Source organism: Neopelma chrysocephalum, unplaced genomic scaffold (genome assembly GCF_003984885.1).
Source record: "Neopelma chrysocephalum unplaced genomic scaffold, ASM398488v2 Primary Assembly neopelma1_94, whole genome shotgun sequence".
NCBI classification, from domain to species: domain Eukaryota; kingdom Metazoa; phylum Chordata; class Aves; order Passeriformes; family Pipridae; genus Neopelma; species Neopelma chrysocephalum.
Window position 1 is genome coordinate 1,358,712 of NW_020897756.1, and position 16,822 is coordinate 1,375,533.

At 56.1% G+C, this 16,822-nt stretch overlaps 1 protein-coding gene across 2 annotated transcripts; it reads right to left on the reverse strand.

The window, feature by feature from the left end:
- Positions 1 to 519: 519 nt before the first annotated feature.
- On the reverse strand, positions 520 to 11,965 carry LPIN3 (lipin 3). Of its 2 annotated transcripts, XM_027693951.1 has the most exons (20): positions 11,847 to 11,965; positions 9,031 to 9,231; positions 8,594 to 8,689; positions 7,597 to 7,832; positions 7,284 to 7,391; positions 6,726 to 6,846; positions 6,171 to 6,582; positions 5,442 to 5,541; positions 5,167 to 5,339; positions 4,991 to 5,084; positions 4,706 to 4,775; positions 4,503 to 4,592; positions 3,874 to 3,935; positions 3,582 to 3,711; positions 3,190 to 3,338; positions 2,939 to 3,025; positions 1,863 to 2,015; positions 1,463 to 1,574; positions 1,268 to 1,371; positions 520 to 1,139 (listed from the first exon to the last, which is right to left on the reverse strand). In XM_027693951.1, exons 2-20 carry the CDS (start codon positions 9,220 to 9,222, stop codon positions 995 to 997), a joined length of 2,634 nt encoding a protein of 877 aa, XP_027549752.1. In that variant the 5' UTR covers positions 9,223 to 9,231; positions 11,847 to 11,965; the 3' UTR covers positions 520 to 994. The 2 variants fall into 2 exon arrangements, with proteins under 2 accessions (XP_027549752.1, XP_027549753.1); XM_027693952.1 differs by lacking the exons at positions 1,268 to 1,371; positions 1,463 to 1,574.
- Positions 11,966 to 16,822: the final 4,857 nt, after the last annotated feature.

Sequence of the window (16,822 nt, forward strand, 5' to 3'; positions counted from 1 at the left end):
GCTGGGTTAGAGTGGCTGAGCAGGAACAGCTTCCCGAGCACAGAGGGAGCCAGGATTGGCCTTAACAAAACCAGGACAAGGAAGAAGTCTGACCTTCCAGAAAATGGTGCTATGTTTGGACTATTCCTGACTAGTCACTTGAAGCTATGGACAGTTTATATTTCAGTTCTCAACTATTCATGTTTAAAAAGTGAAAGGAACTTTGTACAAAACTGGGCATTTTTTTTTATTGTTTGCAGAAGGAGGAAATGGTGCCCATGGGGTTGTCCTTGCATGGGCAGCTTTCCAAGGCAGTTGATAACTGATACCGTCAAAAGGCTGTGTTCTATTGTTTTTAAAACATTTTGCATTTGTTCAGATTTTAAAAGCTGAAAAAGTGTTTGTACTGGAAAGGAAAAAAAAATAAAAGTATTTCTCACTGAGGTTTCCAGAATCAAAATGACTTGTGTGGCTTCCAGAGATGGCAAACTCGGAGATTATTTACACTCACACACGGCAGTCAGGGAAGGACAAGGCAGATGCCAGACTGGGGGCATTATTTATTATTGCTATTAGTCAAAAACACTCAAATACCCAACATCTTCCATCCACCTTAATGATTTGGTGGGCAGTTTCACTCCACCAGCTACCAAACTGCAGGTAGCTGGACTGTCTGGAACTCTGGTCATACTGGAGGTAGCAATAGCTATGCCAGAGGCTCATCAATAAATAAAACAGTGATCAACCACCACCTCTAAAAAAGAGCCAGGCTTTAGAGGGGTTACAAACATTAGAAGAGACCCAGCTTACAATAGTTTTAGTTTAGCAACTGGAGGTTTTGTAGAGTCAGAGCTCCCTTTTACTCCCTTTAGCCACCTGGAAAGGGGTGTCATGACCTCTATTACAAGTGCAAAATGCCTGAGCAGCAAATGGGGGAAGATGTGCAACTGGAGCATTCAGTCCTGGCAAAGGACACACAGGACAGCCCTGGGTCAGGCCTTCACAGGGAATGGGGTTAGAAGAAGGCATCCAAGTCAACATCAGGCAGCACAGGTCTCCAGTAGGAAAAGTGGCTGTACTCTGGGCACTCCAGACCAGCTCTCCCCCTCTGTTCCAGGGGAGGGAAGATGAGCTCCACCAGCTCCGACAGCCGCTCGTACCTGCAGGGGTAAGAAAGAAGTTGCACTGGGGCCATTGGGCATTTGTTTGCTTTTCTACACCCCAAGATGCTCCTCTGGGTTACAGAGAAGTTATCCCAAGGATGCTGAGGAATAAGCACATCGCTTACGTTGACTTGTGGCTCTTGGTGAGCTCCTGCATCAGCTCCCCGCTGGGGTTGACCGTGAATATGCGGCTCTCTGGCAGCCCCACTTGCTTGTACGCGTAGACATCCTGCCCAAGGAAGGCCAGCATGGCATGAGAGCTGCAGGAAGGCACCACCACCCCCCCCGAGCCCTCCCTCTGCCCCAAGAGAGCCGCTCACGTTGCGCCTGTTCCCAAAGGCTGCGTGGAAGGGACACTTCGGGGAAAACAGGTTTTGGATGTCCCTCAGGCAGGTGATCTTGAACACCTCTGGCTTCTTCTCAATCACCTCCCTGCAGCACAAGACCCACGGTCAGAGTGGCATCAGCTGGCAAGGAGTGCGGGCAGCCAGGCTGCCCGGGCCTCAGGGAAGTGATTTTGGAGGCAAGAGAGGTTTTGTGCATCAGGAGTTTCACCACGAAGCTCCAGGGAGGGCAGGCAGCTCTCCTGCTGCCTCACACAAAAGGCATCGTGTGCCAAGGAGGGCAGAGCAGTCTGAGGCTGGGACATCCCTCAGCACTGAGCTGGGGAAAGGGGTGCTGCCCCCAGGGACATGGGGGGTGCAGGAGAGGACACGGTACCTGTGGAAGGCAGAGAAGAGGCTGCTGGGGGCGAGCAGGATGGGGCCCCTGGGGAGGGCACAGCCTTGGTCATTGACCCACTTGAGGTAGCCTTTGGTGATGTCAGACATGCCTATCGCCCTGGCTGAGCAGTAGAGGAACTTGTAGCCATTCCTAGAGAGAGCACAGGGAGCCCCTCTGAGCCGTGTCCAGGGCAGGGCATTCTCCTGCTTCAAGGGGGACAGTACCCGGCCTAAGCCCAAAGCTGTTCCCCCCTTCAGCAAGCAAGGTGGTTCCACAAACAATGCAAATGCCTTACCCAGAGACCTGGGCTAAGCCCAGTCCCCACCTGCCTCACACTGGGGGTCCCTGCACCACCCTCCAGGCTCTCCCCAGCAGCCACAGCCACCCAGCTGCACAGCACCCACTGCTGCTCAGCACCCACGCACCCAGACAGGACCCCCAGGCAGCACCTCCATCCCACCGGGCTGTCTGGGGATTAGGGGGGCTGTACCCAGCCCTCGCAGGCCTCCAGGGCAGGGCAGTTCAGCCGAGGGGGTACCAGGGTGGCCGGAGGCAGCCGAAATGCCAGTCCTGTCCCTGCAGCCCCGGGAGCGTGTCCCTCCCAGGGCCGGGATGAGCCATCCACGGGCCCACAGTGCCTCTCAGTGGCCACAGGGGCCAGGGACTGAGCTGGAGGCTCTGCAGGGACCCACTGCTAGTGTCACCCTTTGAGGGTCTCATCCTCTGGGCCCTGGGAAGCAATCGCTGGGCACCCAGAGAGGCACCGACCTGGGGCTGGCAGTGCTGGGGACCCCCGTGCCACCACTCTCAGGTGTCACCCTGGGTGGTCTCGCCATTGGTGCTCAGCTACACCTCCCCAGCAAAGCTTCCACCGACACACTCCTGCCAGGGAAGGCAATGCCAGCATCTGCTCCCAGGGGGCCCCCTGCTTTCACCCCCCAGCACCATGCAGGCAGCACAGCAGCCCTCACTGACAGCAGGTAACCAGGCCATTCTGGCCAGCATCAGTGAGCCCTGGCCCTGATTCCATCAGTTTCCCACCTCCCCTGGGCCTCAGTTGATCCAATACCTACAGGTGGATTTTGTGGAAGAGTTTAACAATCCCATGATGAGTCCAGTCTTTACCCAGATGAGGCAAGATGTGCCCCAGAGCATCCGACCTAGAAGGAAAGGACACCAGGTCAGTGTGATCCAACCTGGTGGGTATCCATCCCCAGCACCGTGGGGTTTGTGGCCCCTCCTGCCTGCCTATGCAAGCCCTTAAAGGACACTTTCCCCTAACAGGGGAAAACACGGATTTTGGGGTGGCATAAAGGCCTTTTACTTGGTGATGGTGCCGTCGATGTCCGAGATCACCACCTTGTCATCCCAGTTCCACAGGTAGATGGTGGCCTCGCAGCGACACGTGCCCTGGTACTGAGTCGTCACACTGAATGCCACCTCGTTGGGGCCATCTTGCAGATTCAACCTTTCCTGTGGCAGAGGGGCAGCAAAAGTGTTGCAGCAGCACCAATTCACACCAGACCAAGGCTTGCCAGAGGCCACACTGCCACCCAGCCAGGCCAGGGACCCCAAGCCTGTACGGGGTGGCCAACCAGGGCAAGGTACTTGGATGCCCTATAAAGACATGAGGTCAGGAGTAGAGAAATCCCTGTTTAAGGGTTGTCTCACCCCTACACACACACAGGCATTGGAGGCAGAGGAGTAAATACATACGATCTGTTCGGAGGAGAGCCGCAGGGATTTCCTGTAGGTTGGCAGAGGTTTCTGAGCAGGGGCCTCTACTGCCAACATGTGCCCAGAGTGCAGGGTCTCATAATCACTGGATGAGCCTTCTTCCTCCTGCCTACACAAAGAAGGGAAGAGCTTGCTGGACTGGGATCAGCCACAGCCTTAAGAGAGCTTTTTGCTCCCTTACATTAGGTAAATTTGGGAATAACTGGTCGCTTAGGAGAAGAGGTAAGGAGCATGCAGACTTCTGAAGGTGACCTGGGAAGGAGGCACTCACCTCTGCTGAGCAGAGTCAGGCTGCAGCATCCCCTCATTGGCTTTCCCTGGCTTTGGCTGCTTCTGCAGGCAGAGAAGGGTGTGCTGGTTTTGACTGGGGTAGAGTTAATTTTCTTAACAGTGGCTGGTTTGGGGCTGTGTTCTGGATTTGTGCTAAACAGTGTTGATAACAGAGATGTTTCTGTTATTGCTGAGCAGTGCTTACACAGAGCCAAGGGCAGGAACAGGGGCTGCTTTGCTTTTCTTCCACTTGGAGCAGTGATGCCAGAAGAGAGGCAGCAATGCTCCCCCTGCCTCCATGAGGACACTGCCCATGGCAGAGGAAGCACAGCCTGGTGCCATGGTGGGACAGGGAAACCAGCAAGCACATGTGGTACCTGCGGACCTGGCCTGAGGGGCACGTGGCAGGATGGATTACAAGGTCCATGTTACTGCATCACCAGGCGTTGTTCTGCTCCTCAGGTATTAACAGACCCAGGACAGGAGCAACCTTCAGAAGTCACCTTGTCAGGTCCTGGATGTCCTCATATTCAGCCCCAGGTCATCCCCAGGACCCCCACCTCTGTCAGTCAGCAGAATGATGCCTGTCCCCTGGGGACATGGTTGTCACATCCACTGCCACAAACACACCTCCTCTGCTGGGAATTCTCTCCTTCTCCACCACCACCACCTTCTGCTTTTCCTAGGCATCTTCTCCTTCATCAGGTCGTCAACGATGCTCTGTGAACATGGCAGAACATGGGATAAAGTCAGTCCTCAGCCCAGGGAGGCTCAGGCCAGGATTCTCAGGCCCTGCTGAGAATCATGGCCAGAAAACGTGTCGTACCACTGACCTCAGGAATGCTCCTGTGGAAAGCTTGCAGGGACAGGACCATGGGAGCAGCCACTGCCCAGTTGTAATACCTGGAAAACCAAGAGGGGTGGGCACATCACCACTCCTGGAGTGAGAGCTCTTTACAGATCACCAACCTGCAGCACGGCCAGCTCCCCTCCCACAACTAATGCAGTACAATCACACTCTGGGATGGAGTCACACTGCTACAGGAGGGTTTCTGTAGGGGCAAAGGGACCACATTGGCCATTGTGGGATGAAGCAGCAGGAAGAGCAGGCCACTCACTTGTTGTTGATGAGTATCACCAGGTTCGGGTCATTGACGAGCCTTGGATTCTCAACAAACTGCTCGTAGGAAACCATGTGCTCCAGGAACTTCTCTGGTGGGACAGAGGCTGTGTCATGCCACTGGTGGATATAATGGGTTTTGGGGCTGCAGGTTCCCCCTCCCCTCCCACCTACCGTGAGAGATCTGCTTGCTGCCCCTCAGGCCCCCGCACAGCGACAGGGCGACCGTGGGCGCGGGGTCACAGTCCAGGGGGGTGTCAGCAGGCAAGCTGGGTGGCAGCTGGACACACTCAGGGTTGCTGGGGTCTGTCACAGGCCTCAAACTCTGCTCTGTGCTTCTTCTTTTCCTGGTAGTGACATCAGACAATAGTTTTAAACATACCTCCATCCTTTGTGCCAAGGGAATTACTCAGGAAGGTCTGAGCTTGGCCAGCTGGGGCAACTCATACCTCCTGGGGAAACAGAGAGCCACCTGCTCCTCATCCGGGCTGGAGAGGTCTTCCTGGTAAATGTCACTGGGACCCAAGTGAGGACTTCTTTCGATGGATCCTCAATGCACAGACAGGAGAGAGAGAGCTTAGCTGAATCACCTTTCCAACCATCCCAACATCTATTGAGAGAGTAACAGTGTTTTCCTCCATCATATCCAGGTATCACACAAACAGGGCAGCCATTTTCCTACTGCAAAAGCTGCCTTAAATCAATAGCAACAAAAGTACCTTAAGACACCTGCACTGGCATAATCCTCAAATACACTGTCAAGGGGGGGAACATAAATGCTTCCCTGAGATTTTCCCCCTGACTTAGCACGCTCAGGATAAAGACACAAGTCAGGCCAGGTGCTGCCAGACACTTCAAGTTAAGGTATGGCCTGTATTGTTGAGAAATCTTCTAAGCAAGCACAAGCAGAGACATCCAAGGATGGACTTCAGGGAACATAAGGCAAGAGAGCCTTCCTGGGAGCTGGGTGGTCACTGAAAGCTGGAAACTTGAGGGATGAGTCTTCAAAGCAAAGGAGTTGGTTGCACACAGAGAGGGCAAAGCAAAGCAAACAGCACACCTGCAATGCCCAGGGCAGTCATGAGGGAGTTACAGTGAATGAATAACCCAGGCCCTCATCCGAGACAGGCACCTGCAGGCTCAAACACCACTTCCAGCTGCACCAGCCACCCTCTCACCTTGGCTCCTCTGCCTCTCCCGCTGGTGCTCAGGGCCCTCTGAGCCTGCCTGCCTTTGAGCAGTGGCTCCCTCAAAGGGCTCCACAACTGGCTGAACCTCTGGCACAACACTCCCATCTTCCTCCTGGTTCTCTTGTGGGGCTGAGGACGCCCCCAATAAGCTCTCTGCCCCCCCAGCACTGGGGATGCTGTTCCCATCCTGGGGTGCAAGTGTTGTCTCAATGCCAGACACAGCCGAGGAACAGGGTATGTCCTGAGGTCCTGCTGGACTTGGATTCCCTTCCAGACTTTCAGAGGTGGCAGCAAGAGGGGTTGCCTCATCCACTGGGACCAGTGTCGCAGAGATGGAGGTTCTTGCAGTAGCAATGGTCTTCGAGGACTTGGCTGGTTCAACTCGTTCCAATTTATTCACCTCAAGGAAAGCAGAAGAACAGGTTTGAGGATGGGAAGTTGCCCAAAGCATCAGGCAGAGGGGGACAACTCCCCGAAGGCTGCCTGGCTACAGACTCCTCTGCTTTCTGCAGCTGCTAGAGAAGATCAAGAGCAGGGACTCACCTGAGGGAGCCTTCCCCAGGTCCACTGCATGTGGGATTCAGCCCCTAGAGCAAAACTGTCCTGTGATCTGATCTCCAGTTCAGAATCACTTTTGGGAGAAGACAGATGGCTCAGCATGAAGCTGCAAGAAGAGAAAGTGATATGGGACCTTACCAATACCACAGCCCCATGCTCTCCTATCAGCACAAGGATATTTAGGACCAAGAACCCTGTAAGGCTGGTTTCCCATAAAGTCAGTTCTGCTCCATAAGACTGTTACTCACAAAGGACCAGGACCTATGGAAGCTAAAGCCCAAGGAAGCAAAGTGCTATGCCAGCAGTTGTCCAGAGCAGCTCAGGAGCAGAGAGCCCTGGGCATGCAGGTTTCTCACATCTGTGACCATGACCACGAGTGTCCCTCATGGCCTCTGAACTTTCCTCCAGCCACACCATATCAGGCCAGGAAAACCCTCCTCTCCAGATACCTTCAAGTCCTTTTCCTGTACCACTTTCCTAGCCATGAGGCCTGTCCCCTGCTCTCACCAGAGCTGAGCAGAACACCTTGCCTCTGTCCATTACCTGTCTGCAGAGGCCAGCTCCCCGTCGGAGTGCGGGTGCACCTCTGGGGACTGCAACAACAGGGTTTCTTCTTCAAGGGCACCAGTGAAGGATGAACACCCAGCACCACTGCAAAGGGGGAAAAGGGTCAGTTGTGCTACTCTCAGGCACCTCTCCAGAAAGCTGGCAATACAGCTTCACCACTCCCACTGGCTTCCTACTCCGGAACAGGCTGGGCTCCCCTTGGAAACACTTTCCTCCTGTTCCAAAACTGCTGGGCTTCACCAAGTGAACCCATGGGCTTGACCCACCCTGCCCAGACCAAGCAGCTCACCCTGGGGCTGGCAGCTTGCATGGCTCCTCCATAGGCATCTTGCCTTTGGTCTCATCACAGCTTTCAGACTCTGAGTCCAACACCTCCTTCCTCTTGGCCTTTCTCCTGCGTCGCCTCCTCTTGCGCTGGGTCACTTCAGCCCCTGTGGCCTCCTGCCCGTGGGACGGCTGGACAGAATCCTTCAGGCTCTGCTCTGTGGGGATGGGGGATGTGCAGAGGCAGAAGGGGATGCTGTCCTGCAACAGGGATGGGGAAGAGCCCATCAGCTACCTCCAGCATGCTCCTTTCCAGCCTGGCAGCTCCTTGCTCTCACCTATGGAACATACTCCACCAGCACAACCAACACCACTGAACCCGCAGCTCAGGGGCCGTTTTGTGGCCTGGCCTAAAAGGAAAGGGTTTGTACATAAAACTTGTAAATAAAAGAAGGGCGATCCAGCCACAAGCTAAAGACATCTCTAACATGGGCAAGGAGAGACAGGCAGGAGATGGCACCACGAGACCAGAATAATAAAGGCTGCAAATGGGAGTCAGCCCTCCCCTGCTCCCAAACCCAGCCCAAGCTAGCAGTGACCACAAGTCAGGCTGGGAGAAGAGCTGCCAAGATTTCTGGAAGCCACAACTAGTTTCATTCCACTTCCCAGTGGAGTGGGCAGCCTGCCACGGCATCTGTCTCATTCTCATCCCTGTTATAAGATCCCCGAAAAGGCCAAGCTCCAAGATATCTGCCTGGCTGGCCAGCAGCCATGCCCATTGATGGAGATCAGTCTGGGATGCAGATATGTGGTCTAGTACTCCCTCAGGGTGCTCCACTGCCCAGGTTCTCCACACTGGTTGAAAGGTCCTTTGAATAGGAACCTTTCCAGACACAGAAAACATCAGAAGGGACAATGGAGTCACTCGGTGGAAGAGCAGCATTCCAAACCTGGTCATTCCACCTCAACTCTGCACTTCCACACAGCAGAACACAGACCTGCAGCACCTCTGCATCACCAACCTCATTCTCCTCTGACTCCTGGACAAAGAAGGCCTCTCCATTGTCTCCCAGCTTCATGTGCAGATCCACAGGCTCCCCGTTGATTTCAATGTCAACCTAACAAGGGGCAGAAGCAGCTTGTCCATCCAAACCCACTCATCCACTGGAGCACAGGGGCACTTCCCAGGGAGGGGCTGGGTTGGAGGTGCTTGCAGGGCTGACAGCCACGCAGCCTTTGAGGCAAGGGACCACTCCCAGACTTCCTGGGAAGCACAGTAATTCCTGGAAGAGGATGGGTTCCATTAGGGGGCATCGCCTCCAAATCTTGGCAAGCACTCCTCTCAGTAGGGCTCCCATTCCCCTCAAACAAAGTTTTTCCACAACCCAAGGGTTATAGAAGATACTGGGTCTGGAGACACCAGAGAGGAAGCACAGCCCCATGGAAAGGAGCCACTCACCACCTTCTCCCTGGAGCGCAGCACTCCCAGTTTCCCGAAGCGCACGTGGAATGGGGAGCACTTGAAGGAGTTATCGGGCTGCCTCACCACCACCACATCGATGCAGCCTGTCAGGGTGGCAGGGTTCAGGTCCTGGTACAGCTCCTTCACCGTGACAAAGACGGACTCAGCCAGGTGCCCCACGTAGTTCATGGTCTGAGACTGCAAGGGAGAGACAGGAATACACTCGGGGAGGGGAAGAGAACTCCAGCAGTAAACATTTACTCAGTGAGAGTCACGTCATGGCTGCAAACACAGCCCCATCGTGGGCACAGGTAAGCCTCTAGGGAAACTAAGGCAAACACCTGAAGGGCCAGGGCCTTCAGCCAGGGCCTCTGTGAGCACCAGAAAACAGGATAGAAGCTAGAGCGGAGCATCCAGCTTGGAGGAGAGAAGCCTTTGCCATTGGGATACACCATCACATCTGCCCCTTGGAAGGGCACATACAGCCTCACAGCAACACTGTGCAGTCAAGCTGCCAACATCCCGCTCAAACAAGAATTTGACTGGCAGGAGACGTCCTGCCCTGCACTGTCCTTAAAAATTCCCAAACAACTCAAGGCAGAGAGGTGGGAAGTTTGAGCTGCTGCATACACCACACACTCCCTTTGAATAAAGTCCAAACCTAACATTTCCCACTCAGAAGGGAAGGCATCGTGGAATTGGCCAGACACGGCCCTTGTTGAAGCCAGAACTCCCCAGTCTCCACATCTTGGCCCCTGCCACCACCATCCATCTTTCCAGGGAATCCCAGCAAAGGGGCCGTGCTGCCTGGAGGACACCCGGACAGCTCTGCCACAAGGCTACACTCCGGGGTTGTACAGCTCCTGGTTTTCATTAGCAAGAACACGTGGAAGGAAAGCCTTGCCTGCTTCCTGCTCATCCCCTTGCCCACTCACATCCTCCAGCTGCTCGCTCCCTGAGTGGAGACAACTCCTCTCCACCACACTGGAGGCCTGGCTGTAAAGCTGGAGATCCAAATGGTCCATGCTGGGCTCACAGCACAGCCATGCCTCCAGCCACACAAGGTGGCACACATGCTCTCATGCAGAGCCTCTTCCTGCACAGTTCCACCACTGGTAGCTGCCTCTGGTCAATGCGATGAAATCCCTGGATTGCAGATCGATGTCGGGGTGCTGGGTCTTGTTCCCAGGCCTCGGGCCAGAGGAGCCCCTTGCTCCATTTGCTCAGCACTCAGCATCAGCAGGACAGTGGTTGTGGTGTCAGCACGTCGCACCAGGGGCTGGGAACCATGGAGGCCGAGCCCAGCTTCCCCAGCAGCCAGCTCTGCAGCCCACCTTGTCCCAGGCAGAGCAGGAGGGCACAGGATGACCATGGATGAACTAAAGGAAAGCTCTTGTGTTGGCAGCACAGCCAACATGGTGTGGTGTCCCCAGGGGCTCTCAGCACAGCCCACAGTGCACACTCAACCCAGGGCAGCTGGGGAGAGTTGGTTCCTTACCCAAAGGGATGAGGACAAGCATGTGCCACCCGATGAGCCCTCTGCCCCAGCAGGTACCCAGCCTCTCCGATCTGTTTCGCACAAGCTCAGCCCTGTCCTGCTCCCAGACATCCCTCCTGGAAGGCCGTCTGTGTGGGCAGATGCGGTTCCTGCTCCATGCTCCGTCCCCCACCTCTCCCTGACAGCTGGGAATATGCCCAAAGCCCAGATCCTCCCGGGGGGATGATGGCAGGGAAGTGCTCGCCAGCTCCCGAAGCTTCGGTGCCTCCATCAGCTCTGCTGCGAGCGGGGCCAGGGTCACGGGGCCACCACCAACCTGCTGAGCCCAGCTTTCCCAGGCATTGCTGCCGGGGCTGGCAGCCCTCCAGCTGCCTTCCCTGTTGTGCTGCAGGGCCTGGCAGCAAACAGGAGAGAGCTCCTCGCTGCACGGGGGGGATTTTTGGAGGAGGAAAATCTGGCTCACCCCGGTGCTCCCAGGGCAGCGCTGATGGCCTCCCCGCTGGGATATGCACTGACACAGACCCAAAAAGTACACAGAGAAAATCCTGGGCAGGTAAACCTGCACGGCCCATAGGATTTGGGGTGGGGGCTTGGAAATCGGCCCCAGAAACAGCCTCACACTGAGCATCATCATCATGGTGAACACAAGGTGCCAGAGCCACATCCCCTGTGCGGAGCTACTGTCCCCCTCTGGCCTCAGTGGGCAGCTGCCCCCTCCCCAGGCATCTCGTTGCTGGGGACCACTCAGTATAGCTCTGGTACAGGTTTCACCGAGTTTGACTCCCTGTGGGCCTCCCCCAGGACGGCTGGAGGGAGGCAGGGATGGAGAGAAGAGGCCTCTCCCCTGCAGGCCTCAGCCCCCCCACGGATGGAGCAGGCCCGTTAGGGAGGTGAAAGGCAAGTTTTACTCTGGAGAGAGATTAAGAGTTGGACAAGAGCAAGAGAGAGGGTTTTCAAGTCACATTCCCTAGAGGAACGGGGCATCTCGAGCCCTCAGCCCCCAGACCAGCAGGACCGCAGCCCCTCCACCGCGCAGCCCCCGCGGAGGGGTCAGTCCTGCCCCGTGGAGGCAACACCGCTCAGCTCCACCTCCCAAAACAAGCCGGGTATTTTGCTGACACCAGCCTGCTCTGCTCCTGGGCCACCCTGCCCACATCCACACTGCCATCCATCCAGCCGGGACCTTCCCCATTACCCGGGCAGCCGCCGAGCCTCGGCACCCGCTCTGCTCGGGGCCAGCCCGAGCCCCCGGGCCGCTCCCTGCCGGCAGCACTCACCCTCGGCCCTGCTCTGCCCGCCGCTTCCTTCCTCTCACCTGAGCGAGGGGAGGGCCCGGCTCCCCAACTACCGCAGGCCCCAGGGCGTCCCTCCCGCCGAGCCCATGAGGGCTGCTGGGAATGCGGAGCGGGATCGGGGCAGGCAGCTGGAACCGGGGTGTCCTTCAGCAGGCGCGTGTGCTCCGGAGCTCCGGGCACAGCTGCCCGATGGAGACCCTCCTGCTCCAGCCCACCGCCCCGCCAGGACACGGCCACGTCTTTACAGGGCATGAAGGGAGGGCTCCTCTGCCCTGTGTCATCTCCAGTGGGGTGGGAAAGGAGAGCAGGCTGAAAGGAAAGCGGCAGCTTGAAGAAAACTGAGGCTCCCTGGATCTCAGCGGGCCCGCCAGCAGTGGGGAAGCGACGCAGGAATGGCCAGGTGGGCTCAAGTGAGAAACTGAGGTTGGTGGGGTTTTTTATGCCCCCCAAAGAGTGTGGTGACTCCCACCACACTGTGACTCTGGGACAGAGCTCTGCCCCGTGGCCACCCAAGCCCTGTGCAGGTGATTCTCCGGCACCCTCTTTGCTGGGTTTTGGAGTGATGGGGATTGAGTGGCGGCAGCTCCTGGTCTGCATAAGACCTGGTGGCACTTTGGGGATGAAGGGCCTTTTGCTGGTGTGTGTGCAGGGCTCTCCCACCCATCAGTTGTGGAGCTGACCTTGCTCCATGAGAGCAGGGAAGCACCAAAGCTGGAGGGTGGCTGCTTAGGACCTCTTTAGTCCCTGAGAAGAAGGGTCCAAACCACCCTCATTGATCCCAGCCGATGGGCTGATCTGCAGAAATGCCACAGTTCATTCCCAGGCAAGCTCTGTTACCTCCCTGTGCCTCAGTTTCCTCAGCTGTGCCATACTGGTAAGGCTGATGGCAGTGGGAGGAATGGAGATCCCCCCTGTGCCCATCCAGTGCCAAGAGCAGCCTGGACATGAGATCCCAGACCCAACAAGGGAACTTTCCTGAAGGCTGTGACAAATCAGCTGAGGCAGGAAGCCTGTTTTCCAGCAGCTTAGTGTTTCTGAGAGCTCTGCCCCTCGGTGAAATTGGACTGAAAGCAGCTATTGTGGGTGGCCAGGCACGGCTGTGGTCCCCGAGGAGGGTGGGCTGGCACTGCCACCAAACCCTGCAGCCCACGGCCAGGTCACCAGGCACTCATGCCTGGTGGGGAAGGAGCCTGCTGGAACCTCCATCAAGACACCTTGGGATGTGACACCTCAGGCACTTTGTCCTTAGACTAGTGCTTGGTGATGCCACCGCAGTGGGTCTCACCCAGGGCAGTGGGTTATACCCTGAACACCCTGGGGCTGTAACAGAAACCCCAGGGCTGGAACACAAAAGCAGGGGCAGATCTGGGCTGCAGATGCCTGGTAACTAGTCAAAAGTGCTGCAGAGGACATTTCAGCACAGGACACCATTTCTTCCTCAGCCAGCTGAATGCATCACCAGGTAAGCATGGAGAGGGAAAGCAAAGCCAGCAGGAGCATATGGGCAGCTCAGCCTTGCTGTGGCTCCAAGCCACCACCCTCTGGACACAGGAATGAGCTCCTGGCATTCGGGCACTCTGCAGAAGTACCTTCCCCATCACTTACCTCCAAGGCTCCTTGTCCAGCTGTTTTTTCCCACCAGCCCTTACGCCTGGCTCCCGACACACTGATCTTTGCTCATCCCCCATGCCCCTGCAGCAGATCCCCAGCTGTGCCATGGCTGTGCTGGGTGATGGCTGTTCCTCTCTCCATCCTACCCTGCAATCCGGCCCCAGGGCCTTTTACTTCCCTCTTCTTTCCTTCTTTCTCCTTCAAAAGCTTAAAGCACTTTTAATTGCCATGGTAATTTTTCACAAAACCATAAAATTATCCTTGGTTCCTGCCAGCTGCTTTTCATACTCCCTCTTACTCCCCCTTACTCTTTTTTGGAAGATGAGCCCTGCAGTTCCATCACTCTCTGGGCTTGTAACCCTGAGCACCCCAATTTCTCTGTGCATCCTCTGCCTCTTCCCACAGGAGCTGCTCCAGTGGGGAGAGGTTTCTTCCCCCTTTTGGGTACTCCGCGACACAGATGTTTGCAATGATTCTTTGCAAAACAAGACAGATTTTTTCATTAGTCAACTGAGATGCAATATTTTCAGCTCCTTGGATTCCACAAAGCTCACACCTGCATCCATCCTGTCAGCTTTTGTCCTGCATCCCTGCATCCCAGTGCTCCCCACCTGTCCTGGATCACAGCCTTCACCTCGCATGGGGCAGCACTGCCTCATGGGCTGTGCCATCACCACAGTGCTGGAAGTCACAACCCCAGCGTTTCCAGGGCCTCTCCAGGAAAACTCCATCCATCCACTTGGCAGTTGGGAGCACCCAAGGCACTGCCTGTGCAGGAGACTCCTAAATTTTCCTCTGTCTCAAAAAAACAAGTTGTGTCTTCAGTCGCAGGGTGGGAGAGGGCACAAGCCGTGTCAAACACAGGCTTGTTTTTACCCCTCTTTGTGTTTCAACAGCTGCTGCAGCCCAGCCAGGCCACAGCCAATTCTCCAGCTGCCTCTAAGGTGGAAGTTGGTGAGGGTTTTGCCTCCTCCCTCAGTTGTCACGTTATTTCTCTGGGATTTTCCCAGCTTGATCTCATCTTTGAGCAGCCTGGCAGTCCCTTGGGATGCTTCTCCTTGGATCCCCACCTTGCTGTCTGCCTCTTCATGGGCCTGGGGGGAAATGTCTGGAGGGAGAGTGGACAATCCAACCGTGAGAGAGATTCAGGAAGCTGGTCAACCCACCTGTCCTCATGCTGGCTGAGACCTCTGATGGCTTAGCTCATCAGAGACGCTGCAGAGGACAGGAGGGGAACTGAGCTGACAGAAAGGGTCTCGCTTGGCTGTGTAGACAAAAAGCTGGGGCTGGTACAGGAGAAATCCCTCCAGTCACAGTGCTCAGACAGTAGCTGGAGACACCAGCACTGTTTGATGGCTGGAAGCCCATCTGCAACATTCAGATCCTCTTCCCACCCCTGAGCCGGGAAGCTGTGTTATCCTGCTCCCTTTCTCACACTGAAGGGATGCCCCAGGACCTCACTGCTCTGAGGGCCACTAGCCTGGCCCCTTTATCCCTGGGTCTGCTCTGTCTTTACCTTCGCCAGTGCCCCCTTACCCGGGGGTTTCCTGAGATGCTGTCACAGTCCTGGCAGTGGCCAGGCAGGCTGAGGCACAGCTGCAGTTGCCTTTTCCTGAATGCTGTGCTCTGAGCAGGATGCTGCAGGCACCAGATGTTTGGTGAGAGATGGCTGGGCGACCCAGATGTGGGATTGACAGCAGTCAATCAACCCATCAGCTCCAAGGTCCCTGTGCCAGGCAGCTCCCTGGAGCAGCTCCCTGCTGCTGGCAGGGCTGTCATCCCTCACTGACATCCCTCTGCTGTGACCTCCAGGGAATCCCTGCCAGAGCTTGGGATGTGAAAGGGCTTTCCTGTTATCAGGGCCACGTCTCCCAGCAGGGAGAAATAGCCTTTGAAGAGCAAAGGGATCTCTGGGAAGGCTGGCAGAGCTTCCTGACCCTCAGCTGGCCAGGCTGGGGCTTCCTTCCCTGGATCAACAAAGAGCTCCAGAGGCTTGTGAAAGGGGTGATTCAGCAAAACAGGATGAGAGCAGAGGCAGAAACACCAAGTCAGCACAGCTGGATGGGGTGAAATTCCCATCCTGTGAAAGCCATGGGGAGCATGGCTCAGGTGTCCTACTCCCTCAGGAGTGGGGGCAACTCCTGGAAGTTCAGCTGTTCCACATGCCAGCCCTGGAGCCAGAAACACAACAGGAAAACAGTGGTGTTGTTTTTTGTTTGGTTGTTTGTTTTTTTTATTTTCCCATTCCCAGAAAGATCAAGTCAGACTGGCCTGGCATGTGATGGAGTGGGTGGGAAAGCCATTTTGCCTAAGAGAAGGAAATGCCATCCTCAGTCACCAATCAAAAGCATTGAAAAAGCTGGATTACGGCCGCAGGACTGGTTGAAACCACCCGTTCTGGTTTAAAAACATGCTCTGCTGATTTGGCTCCTAGTTTCTGACCTGTTGGAAGTTCACATTTCTTTTGTAAACACAAAGGGTTCAAGCTCACTTAAAAAGAAAAACCAGAAAGCTGCGATTCCCACACAGTCATGTGGCTCCAAGAGCCAGGGCTTGCAGAGAAATCCAGCCACACTCTCAAACTGGGAGAGCTGAGAGCCCCAAGCACAAAATGGTCCTGAAAAATGAAGGCTCTGAACTGAGCTCTCAGCTTTTTTGTCCTAGCTGCCGACAATCCAGCCGGGACCCGCACTATAAAGCCAACAGCTTGAGATAAGTGACATCGTATTTACATCAGTGTAACCGTGAGCAGAGTCTGACCATCAGCCCTGAATCCAGGAAAAGTGGGATGACGTGCACATTTAGGCAGCTGGAAAATCTTATATCTTTTGTCCAAAAGCCGGTGTCTGATTTCAGGACAAAAGTCTTTCCAAGCCACGCTTTATTTAAAAAAAAATAGTCGGTGCTGGGTTCGCTCTCGCAGCAGGCTGTGAGTGATGCTGCCAGAGCCCTGGGGGTGCCGGTCTGGGCTCCGCTTGGGGCACCCTGGGCACCTTCCCAGCCCGGGGGGCCAGAGCCGCTCCCCCCGTGGCCGGACCCCTGACTCCCTTCCGCAGGTGGGACAGACCCTCCTCCCCAGGCTGGGACTGGGAAGGGGACCATCCCTGCCGCTCCAGCGGGAAGGAAGGGCTGCCCTTCCCGGGCTGTTATGGACAGCGCTGATGGACGTCGTGGACGGACCGCTCTCATCGTCCTTCTCCAGCTCCACAGGGAGCCCTCCGAGGCCCGCCGGGCCGGTTCAGCTCCCTGAGCTCCCCCGGTGCCGATCCCGGTGCCGATCCCGGTGCCGATCCCGGTGCCGATCCCGGTGCCGATCCCGGTGCCGATCCCGGTGCCGATCCCGGTGCCGATCCCGGTGCCGATCCCGGTGCCGATCCCGGTGCCG

Excerpts from the sequence above, each read along its gene's own strand:
- LPIN3 (XM_027693951.1), bottom strand. The coding sequence starts at position 9,222 with ATGAACTACGTGGGGCACCTGGCTGAGTCCGTCTTTGTCACGGTGAAG. Across the intron at positions 7,833-8,593 it reads AGGAGTCAGAGGAGAATGAG|GACAGCATCCCCTTCTGCCT; the intron begins GTTGGTGATGCA and ends TCCCTGTTGCAG. Across the intron at positions 1,575-1,862 it reads CTCTTCTCTGCCTTCCACAG|GGAGGTGATTGAGAAGAAGC; the intron begins GTACCGTGTCCT and ends CTTGTGCTGCAG.